The 18412-nt window shown below is 39.2% G+C and overlaps 1 protein-coding gene across 2 annotated transcripts in view; it reads right to left on the bottom strand.

Moving 5' to 3' along the window:
- Window positions 1-7352: 7352 nt before the first annotated feature.
- Window positions 7353-18412, bottom strand: part of ADCY8 (adenylate cyclase 8) — a 116411-nt gene continuing 105351 nt past the window's right edge. For both annotated transcript variants that reach the window (XM_085053582.1, XM_085053581.1), the window contains 4 exons: window positions 17469-17615; window positions 11739-11831; window positions 9399-9513; window positions 7353-7929 (listed from right to left, as the gene is read on the bottom strand). In XM_085053582.1, the coding sequence (XP_084909708.1) occupies window positions 7442-7929; window positions 9399-9513; window positions 11739-11831; window positions 17469-17615 (843 nt within the window). In that variant the 3' untranslated portion in view covers window positions 7353-7441. The remainder of the gene's footprint in view (window positions 7930-9398; window positions 9514-11738; window positions 11832-17468; window positions 17616-18412) is intronic.

The raw sequence follows: 18412 nt of genomic DNA on the forward strand, positions 1-18412 counted from the left end.
ATCTTCAGTTCTAGCAAGAGCAGTGAAACATTCTCCAGACTGAAGATTTTGCCTTTTTCTGCTTTGGCTGTTTATCTCAGGGATGAAGAGATAATGCCAAGTTCATGGACATGGAAAAAAAAAAGCTTGAAAGATCCAGCTTGTCTGTTGGGATTTCACAAATTGTAGAAAGCACATTGTTTCCCATCAGTGGACTCAGGCACTTTTATTTGAGTAAAGCATTATTTCCACAAAAGTCTCCATAATCTTGTTGTTGTGAACTCTCCAGGAGATAACAGATCCATTGTTTTTCATTGTGTCCTGTTCCAGTGGTTAGGCATGTTTGATCAGAGGTGTATGCTTTATTTCCAATTTGATCTTGTTTAGCTTCCCATCATAATTTTTGTTCTGCTTTTCTTTGCTAGATTAAAGAGGTCTCAAGAAACTATTATTTTTGGCCCATGAAAGTACTCATACATTGGAATTAAATCAATTAACTCCAGTGAAGCTTTCGTTTCCATAAGCTACACTGCTTGACTCAGTTCTGGCATTGACTTACAACAACATTTTTGCAAAAACATTTTTGACAGTCACAAGATCATAGAATCATTTAGGTAGGAACAGACCTTTAAGATCAACAAGTACAACCATTAACCCACCACCCTAACTGTATTAAACCATATCCAAAATTCCATAGCTAAACATCTTTTAAATACCTCCAGGGAGGGTGACTCCACCACTTCCCTGGACAGTTTGTTCCAATGCTTGACAACGCTTTAGGTGAAGACGTTTTTTCCCTATATCTAATCTTAACCTGCCCTGGAGCATGTTGAGGCCATATCCTCTTGTTCTGTCTCTTTTTACCCAGGAGAAGAGACTGACCCCACTGGCTACAGCCTCCTGTCAGGGAGTTGTAGAGAGTGATAAGGTGTCCCCCGATTCTCATTTTCTCCAGGCTGAACACCCCCAGCTCCCTCAGCTGTTCCTCATCACACTTGTGCTCCAGACCCTTCCCCAGCTCCATTGCCCTGCTCTGGAGACTCTCCAGCCCCTCAATGTCTTTCTTGCAGTGAGGGACCGAGAACCGGACACAGGGTTTGAAGTGTGGCCTCACCAGTGCTGAGTACAGGAGGAATGGTCACTGCCCTGGTCCTGCTGGCCTGCTGGAGTAACAAAGACTCTTACAAAACTGTGAGCCAGGGCAGATTAAGAGAGCTTTTGTTTGTTTTACTGGTAATTTTTTAACCTATGGAACATGGTGTAAACCCAACTTCTTCCTAATGTATTGATGCTAAGATTCAATACTTTCTGACATCCCCAAGACATATTCCAGCATGGGTTTAAAAAAAGAGATGGATAATAGATTGGATTTATAAGGATGGATGGGTTTGGACTCTTAATCAAAGAATACATAGTAGGGTATGGCTAAGTGTCTGAAAGTGGAGGTCCACATTGTAGCTGTTACTATCAAAGTTTTCTTTTTTGTATGTTTGCCAAGAAATGCTCCACAAGAGAGAATCCAAAGGCAAGGGTCACTGTGCTTAGCCAAGACTGCCTAATGTCAGTGTGCTCTGCATGAGAATACAGACTAGATGTGGAGGCAGCATCAAATGTGAACATAAAACCTGTGAAACTCTCTTCTAGGAGCAATGGGTGATACTGGTATTTTCTGTGCTTAAAGCTGAAAAAAAAATCTTGACTTTTAGTCATAATGCTTGGTATATCTTGGAACTTTTTTAATGGAGTTTCTTTTTCCTTTCTTTTTAAACTATATAATTCTTAGGCTCAAGGAGGCCCTTCTGCTCTAGTCCTCTAGCTCTGAAATTGATGTGAGCAGAAAGATGGGGTGAATTGGTGCCTGAGGTCACCTTACAAACATGCTGCGTAGGAAGCTTTCAGCTGATAGAGCTGAGGGAAGCTTAGCTCTGGAAGTGTGGTGGAGATCTGTAAGCTGCAATGGACACATGAACTACTTTGAGAGAGTAAGAGCAGGAAATGTTGTTGCTTAAGTAAATTTTTAAATATTGGACACAGGTGTGCTTTTTTTCTGAATAAATTCTGAGTAGATAAGTAAAATGGTGCCTATGAAAACTTGGATTTCTTCTGGTTCTACAGGAAGATATTTAAAAAAACAACAAAACAATAGACAAACAAAGCCAGCAACCAAAAAGGATGTTGTTGGAGATTGTTCCATGAAAACTTGCCTGCTAACATCCACATGGTGGTTTCTGAGAAGTAATGGGTCCTGCCAAGTTAGCTGCCAGGAAAAGGGGAGCTCCACAGGGCAGCAGGTGACTGCACGTTGCAGGATCAGCTGTGGCATGTGGGATGTATCCCCTGTGCCCTCATCACCTGCCAGCAGGTCTGGGACAACCAAGCTGCTAAGTGTAACAACTTGCAGATTATTAGGCTGCTAACGAGGAATGACCCACAAAGGCAGAGTGTTGATTCACCTTGTGGGATAGATCCTGCTAGGATCTTCTTCCCACCATCATTCAGATAGGAAAAGTGCTAAAGAGCAGCTCTCAGCTTGTTCAAGCCTCTGGTCTTTCCTTTCTCAGGAGCAGAGACACAGGGAAGGAGTTGGTTCTACTGCAAGGCTTGGTCTTACCCATACAAAATGTGCTGACCCCAAGACAGGGATGGAAATCCTGACTCCTGGATGGAGCTTTAGAGCATTTATCTGGACTCATCAAAAAGAGGTAATCACTCATCTGAAGCAAAATTACTTGGTGGTTTGTAGAAACTTGCAAAACAGAGAGCCTGTCAAAATAGTCTCTGTGAGGAATGATAAATAGGAAGAGGCTGTTGTATTTTTAATTATTTTAAGTAACTGATGAGTTAATTAAAATTATACTTAATATCCTATAGCTGTAATAATATCCCTTCGTGTACCCCATGTCACTGCTGATGGAAGTGAGTTTTGCAATCAAAAGTCAATTCACACATATCATTTGTTTTAGAACCTTAGATTTGCAACAAAGCAGTTGAGATTGCTTTTTCTTTGTTTCCATGTGGAAACAGTGGTGGTTTTTGTCGTTTTTTTTTTTTTAATTAATATAGTAAAGCTAAAGGTGGCACTGATTTCAGGATCCTCAAAAGGTACATGGACTGTAAAGCAGAGCGATGTTTAATATATAAATATTAACATAATATCCTGCAATTCTGTGATCTGGAACTATTTTACAACCCGAATAAAAAAACCACCTTGAGCTGAGGGAGATCTGGGTCGAGAGAAGTAGCATGAGGTGGCATTTTACAGGAGATGCTGTTTAACCAGGGCTGCACATAGCTGTTGTTTTCACATGAAAGAGCTGAATGAATCAGTCTCTGGGTGGCTCTGTAACTTTGACAGCTATCACATATAAAACAGCTCAGGGGGAAATGGACAGAAAAAAAGAAAAAGAAGAAAAAATGGGCCTTATCTACTGAAGTTATATAAACAAAGGGAATTTTTTATTCTTCTGAAAGAGCTAATGAGAGCATTCCTTAAAAACTGCAGTAAGCCTCCAGTGCCTGGAGATATGCATATTGAGTTTTTACCCCTTCCCTCCCATCTGCCAACTGCTCTGCTGTCATATTTTTTTCCCTCCTGCAGCAAAACACAGAGCTGGGGCAACCACAAAGCCTGAATTGTGTCACTGCACAGGAGAAGATTGATGGGCAGGTTAATAAGTTGACTGTGCAATTATAACGCTCACCACGTACCACCGATGATGGTTAATGTGGTTATTTCCTGCTCCTTTGATTATTTTGCTGCCTGTTTGTCAAGTCACTTGTGGGGGCTGCCCAGGACACTTGGCTATCAGGCATTTTGCTCTGCTGGGTGTTTGTATAAACTCCTTGACTCCCATTGCACTTAGGAAAGGAAACTGAAGTTCTGCTAATGAGGAAAGAATTAGATGAGATTCTTTTTTTATTGCTGTGCTTTTCAAAATGTGTAAACAACTGTGAAATAATCAGAAATGGATTAAAGCTGAGGACAGTGAGTGATTTTTTTTCCTGTGTTTAAAAGCTATTTTTTGACTTGCTTTTTTTCTTAGCACACAGTTCTAAATGATATCACACCTATCACATTGTCCTCAGTAGAGTTAAACTCAGTGATTTGAGTCTTAATGTGAGCCCAAAATAGATACCTTGACTGGTATCAATACCTAATAGTGAATTTCTGAATAGATATTATAAAAAATTATGGATTGCATAAATTAACATGAAAACCGCTTCACTGCCCTGCAAACACTCTTGCTACAGGTTTATTTTTTTGCTAGAATATAGGCGTGATGGCTGCAAAAATGCACTTGGATCACTACAGAGTAATGATTTTGGTACAGAACTGTTGTCCAGATTGTCAATATTCCATCTGTTTTAATGACTGAGTACTTCAAAGCATAAGCTGCCCTTGATGCTGTTGATTGTATGTTACTTTTCAGAAGAGAAAACTGCAGGTTTCAGCCTCTTTGTTTAGAAATCATTTAAGAGCTTATGACATGGAGCTTGTTGGAGGAATTGTGGTATAAATTTCTGAGGAACAGCTGGAAGTTACTGTTTGTTTCTGTAAAGCACATTTGTAGAGAGAAATAAGGTGACATTGAGTGTAGTCAAATTTTGCCAAGGCTTTTTTCTCCTAATGGGAAAAATCTATGAAAGCTCTCAATATTTGCTGCCTGGTTTGGCTGAAGAATTATGATATCAAAGCAATTTGCTTTTATTAACCCAGGCATGCCTGTTTCAAGGGATCATTACTAGGTGTTTTGCTTTATAGGTCCTCCTACTACAAGCAATTCTATCCTTTATGAATGAAGGTGATTGTGAGGTTGTGAAGATGGTTGTGAGGGAAAGCTGAATACTTTAATGGTACCATAAAGTCATGGAGAACAACTAGCAGACTGAGAGCATAAATAATAGCTGTGCTCCACAGAAAACAGATGCTACAATGAGAAATAACATTGCTGAACTTATAAGGTCACCACATTGGAAAAGGAACAAACAGTGCAATTGCTAGGGTGACAAATAGATAGCAAATGTAGAAAAATAGTCTTGTGCAGGGAATCACCTGCAGCTGTAACAGGTGAAATTCCTCACTAAAGAATTGCTCATGGCAATGAGCTGACTTAGCAAACTCTCTATCTGGTCAATATGGACTCAGGCTTCACTTGCCAGCAATTTTTCTTGGGAACACAGTTGTGCTGATGGGGATTTTGAGAGAGATAATGTAGAGAGCCATCCATGGGTGTGATAAGAAGCAGGAGATTTGGACCTCTGCTAAGGAACAGTGAAGTTGCCCTCATAGCTTCAGTCTGCAATCCTGTTATCCAGCTAACACCTTCCACTCACTGGTAATTGTCATTACAGAGGTGGTCAGAATTAGAAAATCAGTTCAGCTGGGCTATTAGCAAAAATCAAATATTTAGAGGAGCAGGAGAAGTGAACCAATCCAGCACAGAAATTAGCTGTTAGGGAGAGGACAGCTGTTAATGAGCTGTTTAAACCAGCCAAAGCTTCCTTATTTAGTGCCTCAAATACCACTGTAAACATGAAATTAATTTAAATGCTTCAGATGTCATCACTTCCATGTGTTCATCTCCTGCAGATCAGCACTTGCCTAGGTGAGCTGAGGGGCTTGGCTTTCCACGTATGGCATAAAAGTGGTATTTGTGGGGACAAAAAGGAGTAATATATTTGGAATGAGAGCTCTGATACTGGCAGAAACAACACTGGGTATAACGTTTCAGACTGCTCTTTCTGTGTTCAGACCTGCTGTTCAGTGATACAGCTTTCTGTGGAATTTACTTATTTATCTTTATTATTTTCTATGTCATAATATGGCATTTTACTGATAAAACATTGCTTAAGAACCCATTCATTGGGTCACTTCACAATGAAAAGCATTATTTTTAATTTCATTATAATGTTTTAGTACTTTTTTTGTCAGTAAACAGTAGTGTCTTCTAAAACGTCAGGATATCCTAGCCAAATTGACCACCCTCTAAAAATTAGGCTGATCCTGTGGCAGTGCTCCCAAGAAGCCCCAGTTTTCATTAAGGGCCAGGAAACAATAGATTGGAAAAAGCAAGTCTTTGTATTTACAAAGAATCTGTATGTTGCACTGTATTGTTTGAGTCTGTTTCATCCAGGGATTGCTGTGTGATTACAGGTTCTGCTCTTCTGTATGTGATTTACTTTAAAGATAATATTTACTGAGACAAAGCCAGCTCCTTTGAGCATACAGACTGGATGAGAAGTTCATTCGTGCACTTTATAGCCCAGTATGAATTGTGGCACCAGTGTATATTCGAACCTTCATTATATATTTACTCTTTCCAAGGTGAAGTTGATTAGCCAATCCCCAAAAAGTTAACGCCCTTTAAATGCAGAGCTTGTATCAGGTGTGATCTTGTAGCAGCACACTAGCACTGTCTGTGCTGGCACACAAATAATTTAGGGAATTCTCAGTCCTGGCTTCTCCTCCTCTTGGGTAAATTGAGTGAGAGCTTACAGTGAGTTTTGTCTGTTGCTGTACTTCAACATGAACACATTTTACAGCCTTAGAAAACCCTTGTTTTGGTGACAACTCAGACTGGTGACAGGGTTAAGTTTTAAGCTCTGGAAAGCAACTCCAGAGAATCTGATTAGTTTCTTGACTGTACAGGCAATTCGGCTGTAGGCACACGTCATTCAAGGTGTCGTTCTGTTGGCTGCTCATAAATGTCTTGTGCCAGTCAAGGTACCCCACTGTGCTTGAGCCCTGCAAAAGACTTACAGACATGACATAGAGCCCACAGGACAGCCTTGACCTCCTGCCTTGGGTGCACGAGGTCAGGTGGACACCAACAAACAATTTATCTGCAGTGCAGTCACCCACCTGTGAGGAGGACACCTTAGTTTATTTCAAGAGTGGATTCAGTGGGGTCAGTGAGTTTAGGGAAAGATTTGTCTCTTCTGTCTTCCAGATCCTCACAGCTGGGCAGATGATACACCTTAGAACCCTTTGGCTGTATTGTCTAGATTTTCCCTGTTGTTATGGGGACCAGGCAACTACCTTAGATTGTATAAATTTACTTGAAGGTAAATAAAGGTTTGAATAACTTACTCGATCTCCTTTTGCTTTGCTTTCATCTGAAAAATGTGGACAGTATTCCCTCCTTTTGCCATCATTAACTCCCTACAAAATTCCTGTTTTGAATCCCCCCAGACAGAGCTTTATTCTTGCCCTTTTCTGCAAGTAGATGACGCAGTAGAGTGGTGGCCTACAGCTACTGTGTCTGGACATTCAGAGGTTAACCACAGCTGGTTGGGGTGAGATGCTTGCACCCTTTGTTAAAGTATAGGAATTTGACTCTCATACCACACCAGTAAAAAAAAACCCACCAGACTTCTTCTAAAAAAAATTAAACCCTTTTTATTTGTATATTTATTTTTATATATAAAAGAAATACAAAAACAACCCCACAAACAATGCTGATTATGGCAATTCAGTTTTGTCAGCCCCCTCTGCCTGGGCTGCTGCCTCAGATCCACCGGGAGTGAGCAAAGTCCTCCGGTTGTAATGTCCTTTTATGATTCCAGAGTTATTGTTCTCATTAAGGATTTGTTTCTGTTTTTGCCTGTTAAGAGACTGTACAAGTCCTAATACAACAGCTGCTAATGAATACTGTCCAGTCAGTTTTCTTGGTTGTAAGATTAGAGGATTTGGTTGAACTCTTCCTAGAAGAAAATACGTTTTGATTTTTCCTTCCTGTTCACTGATACCTTTGACATAAATCTCTCCCCGGTAGTCGAAGGCAAATCCCCGGTCCTTCAGGATCAGATACGTTTCTTCAGGCACTTGTATTCTGTCACTAACACCTGTGCTGTCCATTCGACTTGCTAAATTCACTGTTTTGCCCCAAATATCGTATTGGGGTTTCTTAGCACCAATAACTCCAGCTACGACAGAGCCATGGCTAATCCCTATTAAAAAAAAAAAAAAAAAAAAAAAGAAAAAGAAGAAAAAAAAATTGAGAAAAAATGTTATACAATAATGACTAAACCCCATATTTGCACTTAAGAAGCAGATAAAGCCTGGTTCAGATTCACTGATCTCTATGCTTAAGAAAGAGGTGTACACATAAAGAAATAAAGCAAAAAAAAAAAAAACCTAGCAAAGCTAGAAAACTTAAAAAGTGATATCAACAGAATTATTTTATGGGACATTCATGCTAGCGGAATCACAACACTTATGTGTCATCTCTATTCTGCATATTATTGCCAAAGCACCTGAAAACTTATTCTTGGATAGGAGGAAACATTTCTGAAGCTACACCTGTTGAAGGCAACCTTGTTAGTGCTATGCAGTTGAGGAGTTGTATTTTTATGTTCCATGCAGAGAAAATATTAAAGCACTCTGTATTGAAAGACTAAATTTTGTAAGATAGTTGCATAAAAAGACAAACATGGCTATTTTTTTTATGTAGCAGTGATTTAGGAATACATTTAGTAGAGTGTAAACTTCCTTTTGGAAAAAGATTTTAGTTTTTAGTTTGTTTTTTTTTTTAATTTTTTTAAAATGGTGATAGAAAGATTATCAAATACTCTTGCATTCATGCTCTATGAAATCTTTGCATGTGATCCACACTTACTAAGTGTGGGTGCTTGTTCCTTGAGAAATCTTGGGATCTAAGAGTTTTGCATTCAAAGCTGTTAGGCAGATCAGATAGTCATGCTATGACTGAAGAATATACTTCAGCTTTTCTATGACAGCGTTATCTATAAAAGACATGTTTCTTCCAGGTGTTTTTTTGTTTTGGCCAATGGTCCAGTCAGCATGACAAATCATCAGGTTTACTCCTGCTATGTGCCATATATTCAGGCCATTTTTTCATGCCCCATCTCACTAGCCATGCAGGATATTCCACCCAGAATAATAGCTTACCCATTACAGCATTTCAGAGCTGCTGCCACTGGTCAGGTCAGAGATGGAATTCAATTTTTATGTAAAACTGAACTACTACTCACAGGGTTTAGGAGAAAATACTTTTGCCACTGTAATGAAGAAGAATCTCATATAGGGAGATTAATTAGAGACTGTGTGAGTATCAGTCTTTGGGTTAGACCTAGGCTGTCCAGTTCACCTTCTGTGCTATATCTCTGGGTTCTCAGTACCAGACTTGCTAAAGATAATAAATTAATTATGCTCCCCGGTCACAATTCACTGAAACTTTGAACTCCTGCAATCCCTAAATCAGGGCCTATATTCTGCAAATGGAGTATTTCATATTTCTCACTTTGCCTGGGATGAAGTAAATTTGGAAAGAGAGGATACAGTGTTTGGACTCTCCTAAATTGCACACATCCTTGCAATGCTCCTGGAGTGCACTTAGTGAAGTTGGATCCTTGCAGACAAACCCCAGCTTTAACTCTCATGCTTGAACTATGCTTACCAATACGGAGTTCAAAGTTGTTGAACGAATGCTTGTTGATCTCCTGGATGCTTTCATTCAGAGCTATGGAGAAGTCAGCCAGGGCACACAAATGTCCCCATTTGTCTTCACATTGCTGAGGAAAAAAGTTATACACCAATTTGTTAATAAGGTTTTGCATTTGCCCAGCTGCCACTCATCCCTACCAAGTACCAAGTATTTGAATTTGGAATCTATAAGAACATTCTAGACGCAAGAGAGGTACATTGCTATTAATGGTAATGCTTCCCATTATGTTGCACTTGTATAACTGGATAGAGAGCAGCTTAGTGTAAAGTGTCAGAGAAAGTAACTTTCTGTCAACAATCTCACAGGCAACCATGAGAATTTACAAGGCATGTGAAACATGTCTAAGGCTGAGAAAGAAAGTATAGAGAGGATTGAGATTGCTCAGACACAAGGGTCAAAATCTAGTGAGAACAAGGGATGACCCACGTAAGCAAGAAGTAGAGTGAAAGAAGTGAAGGATGTGTAATTCTCCTTTGCTGCAACTGTCATCCAGGAAAAGCACCAATTCAAGTGCTCTCGGGGATGTAATGATGACAAGAACAACAGGGCATGCCAGACAATCTGGAACTGGTCAAGGGAGAGAGAAAAGGCTCTTCAGTAGCTCATTAATTGCCTTTGCTTAGGGCAGTCAAGTCAGTTCCTGCTCCTTCCTTTACATTTCCATTCCTACAAAGCATTTGATATACAGGTGAGGACCAGTAGTAGGTTTTAGTCTTCCCAGAACACCAGCAGGACAGATGATGGCATAGGGACTCTCAAGGGAGGCAGCAGAGTAATGAACAGTTATGGGTTTGGTCCAATGATTGTATGACATCTTCTCATCTGTTCTGAAGCAAGGTAATTCTTTCTTCAGATTTCCAGTTCACAGTACAAAGGATTACAAGTCTCTTCCTGGGTCATGCAGTTCACAGCTTTGCAGTTTTCATCATCCTATGTGTTTAATACTGAACATGAACATCTCCTTGGCATCACTGTGCTCTGTTCACACCACACTTGGTCCTTGTCCTTAACTTGTTCTGTTCACAGCATGCCAACCTCCCTCAGCAGCCTGCACCTCTTAGGTGCTGACAAGTGACAGACACGTATGTATGAAGACAAGTATATTTAAATCATACATTAAAATTCCATTAAGCTATTATAGTTCAAGAAAAGAGAGGAGTTAATCAGTCTTGGAAAGGCAGTGAAGCTTTTCTCCCTTTGAATTTTTACCCCATTGAGAGTCAAAGGAAGTGGTTAGGAGCTATGTAGCTATAACCAACTATCTCCCTGGTGTTCAATCCTTCTTTGCTCATCTCTGCACAGAAGCTTTTTGACAATAAAAAATTCCATGCATATCTACTTCTGTGGATTTCTAGCTGTCAGCATCAGTTGTTACTCTGTAGGTGGGAGATGCTCAGCTAGTTACACTCCATGTGTTTTATAATGTAGTCTAAAAAAAAAAAGGGAATTTTTTGGTTTATAAAGCTCACAATAATCTGACTTCTGCTTTTCAGGAGTTGTGATCAATGTGGACACATCTGATTCCCAGCCTGTGACTGATCAGGGGCAGCACATCCCTCTTCTGCTGCTCTTCCTGGGGATGGGCACCAGTTGCCAAAAATCAGATTTCAGCAACAGATGACTCCTTGTTGGATGTGTTTTAGAGCCTCAACTAAATCCTTTGGAGACCTGGTTTCCAGGCAAATTCTTGGGTGGAATTATGAATGGATTTCTCTCATCTGACTTATCTGAGGTTTATGGCTGTGACTGTGCATGTGTCCTCTGTGCCTGTTTATCCCCTCGGCTTGGTTTGTTTGTTCTTCAGTTGAACTGATGGTCTGCTTTCTTTCTCATTTATAGTTATCATGCTCTCTGTAGATATGCTGTATCAAAAAAGAGTATAAATGCAGCATTACACTTGCATAGGTACACTGACAGTTAATAGATCCTCTCTCTTCATTGATTATTGGAGGTTATCAGTCATGTTCCAGTCTGAGTTACTGTGGTGACTTCAGAGTATGTCTGAAGATATAGATAGACCTGATCTAGATTCACATTTGTGTGACTGGAAGGAATTTTTTTCTCCTATAAACCTAAATTTGAGGAAAGAATCCATATGGTTCTTGTTCCAAGCACAAGATGGCATTTCAACTCATCAAGAAGTACAACTGCTCTCTGCCAGAAGCCCCAAATGTCTATTTTATTTTAGCAAAACCATTTTTATGAACAACATAAAGATAACACTTATATTTTCTAATATGAATGGTCAGAGTAATCACAAGCTTTGCTTCTTAAAGAAAACCATTTTCTTACCTGTTTTTCAGGTGATAATCCTGACACGGCCATGTATGTGCTGCCAATTGTTTTAATTTTTTCAATATCTTGAAATCTCTCTTCACCTAGTAACTAATACATATGTTAAAAAAAAACCAAAACAAACAGTTACTTCTGTAATTCTTAATGCAAAATGCTTCTACAGATGTGAGAATTTATCTTTACACTTGTGGTGTCTTCCAGTCAGTCATGGCACATGGTGTGTTCTGGGGAACACTGATCTGGAACTAGAACATCATCTACTCACTGAGTGTTTCCAACATAAATTTTGCTGTTTGGTAAATCCCACAATGGATAATACAAGACATTCCAGCCTAACATAAACACATCTGAGTCCTGCATTTCCTGAGGGATGATCACTAAGTATTAATGAAGACAAGCTATGTGTGTATGTATGTGTGAATAAAAGACTTGATCACTTAAAAGTGGTCCTAAAACAGTTCCTCTGTTGGAGGAACTCATTTTGCACATTAAGTGCTGCTACAGCAACAATTCAGGTGATGAGACCAGCATTCAAGACCATGCTGGCTGGGGCTCTGAGCCACCTGGTCCAGTGGAAGATGTCCCTGTCCATGGCAAGGCGGTTGGAATGAGATGATCTTCCAACCCAAAACAATTTATAATTCTATGATATTTCATGCAGTCAATGGATGGAGGTAGATGCTTTAAAAAAAATTCTATAAGGGATCAAATCCTCTTGTATCCCCTGATTCCCTCTAATTACTGTCAGACTTGACACCAGCATGTCCATTGTGTCAGTCATTCAATATATTTGTTATGTATTTTCCCCTTCTACCAAAAATTCCAAGAACTGATGGGAAGTGGTAAATACCTGTATCTATTTGGGATTGCTATGGGTGTTAAGTAGGTATAAAGAACTTGCCAGATTGAGAATCTGGAAGAGGAAGAATAAATTTAATCTAGTGACTAAAGCACTGAATGAAGTAGGAGTGACAGTTTGGTCCCTATTCCAAGTCCATATTTATGGTTTAATTTAGGACTTTCCATTAAATAGAAACCAGAGCCTTACATTCCTGGAAAGACCTAAGCAGAATTCAGGATGTGGATTCTATCGGTGACAAGAGAATGTGGGATGTGAGCATTAATCACCCCATCACAGGCTTTTAAAATGTTTGTTGCTGGTGTTAATGCCAAATACCCTGTGAAACTTTGTGATAACCTGTATGGTATCTAATAAATTTAGGGATCAATACGGTTAGGAAATCATGAGAGAAAAAAAGCACTTCACTAAGAAAAGGAATTTCAAACTTTCAATTCTAAAGGCTCAATTTAGTTGGGGTTTAAATGGAAAAAAACCCCTTTCTGTGGTCAGGAAAAATGTAACAAAATATTTTCCCCCCTTTCTTTTTCTACACTGTTGTGCATTCTTTTTCCATCTTGTGGGTTGGAATTTCCTGTCCACTAAAGGGATTATTTCATTCAAAGGGAGAAACAGACCAAAGGCATAACATGAAATATTCCCAACCACTGAAGTGGCCCCAGTGCACGTCAGCCCGAGCACCAGGGCTGTGGCTGCTTTGCTGTTGGTGTGCAGATATGGCACCATCTGTCTCTAATGGAGGCTGCACAGCCCTGCACGTAGGGAACACAAAGCCATATGGTTAATGGCTCCTGTCCAAGTCAGGAAAGTCCAAAGACTTGACCTGCTTCTCATTTTTCTTCAAACTGCCAGAACAGCCCATTGTGTACCTTTCCCTCCTACAAGGGCAGCTCTTCCAACTGCTCTCTTAAAGGAAAAAGATAATTTCTTGTAGCTCTGCCTCTGTGAGCAGTCTGAGAGCACCATGTGTGTGGGCAAGGGGAGAAAATGGTCTTGCTTGTAAACAGTCCACATTTTTATTTCCAGATGGCTGCTGGAAGCAACAGAAAAGAGCACACTGATTTAAAATTTATAATAAATATCTAAAATTACTCTTTTTAGGAGAGAAAGAAACCATTGGCTGTGACACAATTTAGAAAAAATGATCCCAAGTTATGGGTTTTTTCTCATTCATTATTGTTTCCAAACCTCCTGTTTGTTTCTTCCCCCCCCCACTTTATCTGGCCTTTTCAACAGCACCTTTCCTTATTCAAACAATTGTCTATTTACTAATTACTTGCTTCATAGTATAACAGGATGATGGATTTTGATATTGGGGACAGATATTCCAACTCAGTCCTAAATCGGCTACTATTTGCTAAAACATTTTCAATAGGCTACTAATTTAACATGATAGTCCAGGGAACATTTTCAAACTCTAGAATGTGGTTTGTATCTAAAAAGAAACTAATGGTTTGATGCTGTAATTCATGCACAACCAAGGTTGTGGGGAGGTCAGACCCTGGGATCACATGTACAAAATAGTACAAAAAGGAATATTTCAGGACATGGCACACAACTGCAAAGTAATCAAAGAAATCTGAAAGCAGGATCCAGTGTTCTGTTGAAACCTCTGCTCGTGGCAACATAATATATTAATAACTGTTGTGATAAAAACTATGTAAATCACTGCAGGATAAAGAAAATGCAAGAAAATAAAAGAATATGTGAACAAGAGAGCTCTTATTAAAACACAAATCCCAACTGTAACATTAAGATCCATAAATGATAGATTAAAAAGGCTAGAAGGAATATTACATTAAAAAAAATTCCGTCAAGACTCATAAAATCAGCAGAAATGTTTCAATGTTAATTTTTTGGTCTAATGTCTCTAAGAATGGGAGTTTAGCCCGGTATGCGTCTTAGAACTACAAATATAAAAAGTAGGTAATAATAGAAGTAGATTTTGAATGTTCATGATTTTTTTTCTTTTTGTCAGTCCAGAAACCAGAACCTCCTATTCTGCCTCAGCTGGCAGGAAGACTGGATAATTTGGAAGTCAAAAAATTTGTGAACCACGAGGGAAAAAGAAACAACTGAGTGAAGGCTGCATTTTAACAATAGTCAACGACCTATTCTGCAAAACTGACTTTTGGACCACATTGTCCCTGCTCCTTAAGAAAGGCCCAGTCCCAGTCTGACTCCTCTGTGGGCACCTACCCCATACAGTGGCCAGGTTCTGTTCCAAACCTCACTATTTATTCACTATTTTTTTTAAACTGGCTTTGCCTCTCTAACATAGATGTATTACATAGAAAGCAAAGTAAAAGATCCAGACTGTAACCTTGCTATTTTGCATTAACAAGGAAAACCCTCTAAAAACAAGAAAGAAAGAACCCAGATTTCCTTCTTGTGCACCTATCACATTTTCCAAACGAGGTCAATTTGTGCTTTTACCATGGCTTCCGTTCAGAAACATCACTTTGCCCCTATGGACAGATCATCCCTAATACTATTATCTCTGTGAGGAAAAGAGGCAACTCAAGGTGTAGGATCTGATTTGAGCTTAAGAACTCAATTCAGCTGTCTAAACATATATGTCCTGTGTGATCTAGAGCACTCTTCCCTTGAAAACCTCCAATGGTTTGCTCAAGAACAGCACGAGTTTTCCAGCAGTGCAGTATGGGAGCTGACAATCCCATGTGGGTGTCCCAAATCACCTCGGATATATCAAATGGCATCAAGTGCCTATGTCTTACTCTCCTGTGTTAAGATTTCTACATTAGGGTATCTCTCCAGAGGTGTTCACTTGATGCTGAGAAGCAGAGTTTCCTCTTGGATAACAGCTGTTCTGCTCTCAAGCTGCACATCTGCATTTTGCTCCCAGGGCTGTATAGGAACAGCAGGCAATCTTGGCAAGGAACATAATGGAAAAAAAGGAATAGTGACATTGTATAGCGTCAGTCAATAGTGACATGGAAACATTGCTAGCCCTGAAACATTGCACCTGGAATGATTTCTTGTTCCTTTTCCATGGATAGCATTACTCCTTTCAGTTGTTCTGTCTGGCATATCACCTCTCAGATTGCTTAGACAGAGTAAACTAATGACACGACCATGCTGCAAGTAGTTTTGCAGTCAGCAGGGGATCACATAATTTTATTTGCTACCTGTACCAAGAACATATCTATTCTTCAACTAAACATGTCTGGGACATAATACAGTCTCTAATTAGGTCCTTTATTAATTACAGAGCAGGTGTTAGGGACCTGAAAGTAATATTGTGTTAAGATTTTGATTAAAACCTTACCTTCAATAATTGCCACAGCAGCAAAGGAATTTTGTTGTGAAGATTACATGAATATGCACGACAGAATATCTTAATGCAAAGACTATTGCTATGAATTAATTTAAGTCTGAGTGGTAATGATTTTAATCAGATCTGAAAATAAAAACAAAACTATTAATCAAGAAGCATGCTGACAGCTGTGCTAGATCTCAGAGGTAAGAAGCAAGCATTTATACCCACGGGGAAAGCAGTGCAGGAGCTTAGCAGGTGATAGAGTTCTTCTCCTGAGGAAGTGATTTTGTTCTCTATTAAAATGCAGAGGAGGCATTCCCTGTGAGTTCTTCTACTTTCCACACAATAGTTTTAGTATCTCACCAATTATATGGATAATCTCTCAATTTCAGCGTCAATAATCTTAGCCCTGGTCCAGTCTTTATGACCAACTACTCATAGCCCATGCAGGTGTCTGGGATGGAAGTCACATACCAATGACACCACATTTTCCCCTTTCCTTTTCTATCTGGACCATTCCAGTCTGGTGCATAGATCCAGTCTCATTCATAAGTAGAGATGGTTCCAATTCTATTTCTACCACTCAGGGAGCTCAAGAGGGCTACACACTCCTGAAAACTGCCTGCAGTATATAGGTTAAAATTCTCTCTGCTAGGTAATTTTGGCAGTACTTTTTCATCCTTCCTTGTTTTGAAGTTTTTTTTAAAGTTCTTCATTGGTCTATGCTTTGTCTCCTTTCTTAATTCCTCTTGGGTTCATTGCAGGACATGGTATCACCTGTCTAAGCTTCCTTACAAACTTAGCAGAGTATGCAAATTTCTCCTGACTTCCTCTTCACTTACCAGGTTTTCTTTGCTTCCACCTAGCAATAGCTACATTGGGGATCTGACTTCTCTTCTTTTTATCTTGTCCCCTCCTCAGCTCTTTTTCTGAAATTAACTGGACAGCATACCTAAATAAATTATTTTTCCTTTTTCTGTCCTTTCCATTAAAAAAAATCCCTTCACCTCTGAATTCCTTGGTGAAACAAGCAGCTGAATTTATTTTATCTCTCTATAAAATCCCTAACCAGACAAGTCTCCTCAGTTAAAATGTCACCACCACCTTTGATTCTCTACCCAACATTTGCTTCTGAGCTGTGTGCTTCAAATTTAACTAGACGCTGTTTTACCCATAATATTCATTGAGTCTGTCAACCAACACCTTCAAAACAACAGCTTTATCTGTTTGTATTTAGATCACTATTTTCCAGAACTATTGCAGATATGTTCATACTTCTTTCTTCTACAGAACTAAAGCATTTTCTACTTCCAGATACACTGGAAGAGATTTGTGCTTTTATTTATGAATGTTTGTATTTGAGGATTGCTTTCAGTCTCTATCTACTTAGATCATTCAGACCAATGTTTGGCACAATGAAGAGCAAAAAAAGCAAACCAGATAATTATAATACGAGAAAAAAAAATAAAAATCAGAGAACTATTGGAAGCAAAATAATTACTGAATTTGATCATTTAGTATGACATATTTGCCATTTGGGAACTCATGGTTTAAGCACTATCAGGTTTTCTCTAGTATCTGGTATTACCTCATCAAAGTCTGCAATGATTTCATTCAGCAAACGCAGACATTCTACTCCTTGGTTGTTCATTTCGGTCTGGGAATAAAAGTCAGCAAATCCAGGAATAGAAGCAAACATCACACCAACAGCATCATAGGACTGAGAGTATAATTCCTAAAAGAACAATGAAGAAAAATGAATTGAAGTGGTACCATACACAGGAGAAAAATTAACTGGCTGCAATTAAAATAGTTTTCTTACTTTTCCTGTGCATAATACCTTAATATCTGATGTTGCCATTAGTATATTAAGTGTTAGCTAGGTTCAACAGGAGGAGGCTGACAGCTCTTAGTGTTTTTATTGCACATTATACACAGGGTTTTCCCTTTCTTTGAAAGCCTGGCCTTTCTGCTTCTCAGGCCAAGGAGCTACAGCAGCAAAAGTGAAATAGAAATTTTCCTTTTGATTTATATGGGGAATTAGTGGAAGAAATGAAGGATTCATTGCCAGCTATGAATACCAGTTATCACATTTTCTGGTGGATAATTTCTACTTTACACTGCTGCAGTTCTTTACAAGTTTGTTTCTTCACAAGTTTTCAGAAAACGTTTACTCTCTGGTGAACTCCAGTTCTCCCAAGGTGGTTGTGGAGCTCTTTGGTTGCTTGGCTCTGGGAGATGCTCCTGCTCTTAAGGCTCCAAAGGAGGGAGAATCAGAAGTGGGGGTGATAATAGAGTTACTGGGGAGGACAGAAAGCAGTTTATAAGGGATCAGCCACAGGAGGCTATTAGGATAAAGTATGTCCTGGAATAAACTCCCACTTACATTATTCATATAATTCACTCTGGTACTGAATGACAGATTTATTTATGCAGGGGCTTGTGCCATTACATACGTTAAAATGTGGACAATTCTTCTCTGAACTAAAGCTAATTTTTAGGAACAAAACTAATTTCAACTTTAAAAATTCC

This window comes from Lichenostomus cassidix, chromosome 2 (assembly GCF_008360975.1).
Source record: "Lichenostomus cassidix isolate B80296 chromosome 2, HeHo_3.0, whole genome shotgun sequence".
Lineage (NCBI taxonomy): Eukaryota > Metazoa > Chordata > Aves > Passeriformes > Meliphagidae > Lichenostomus > Lichenostomus cassidix.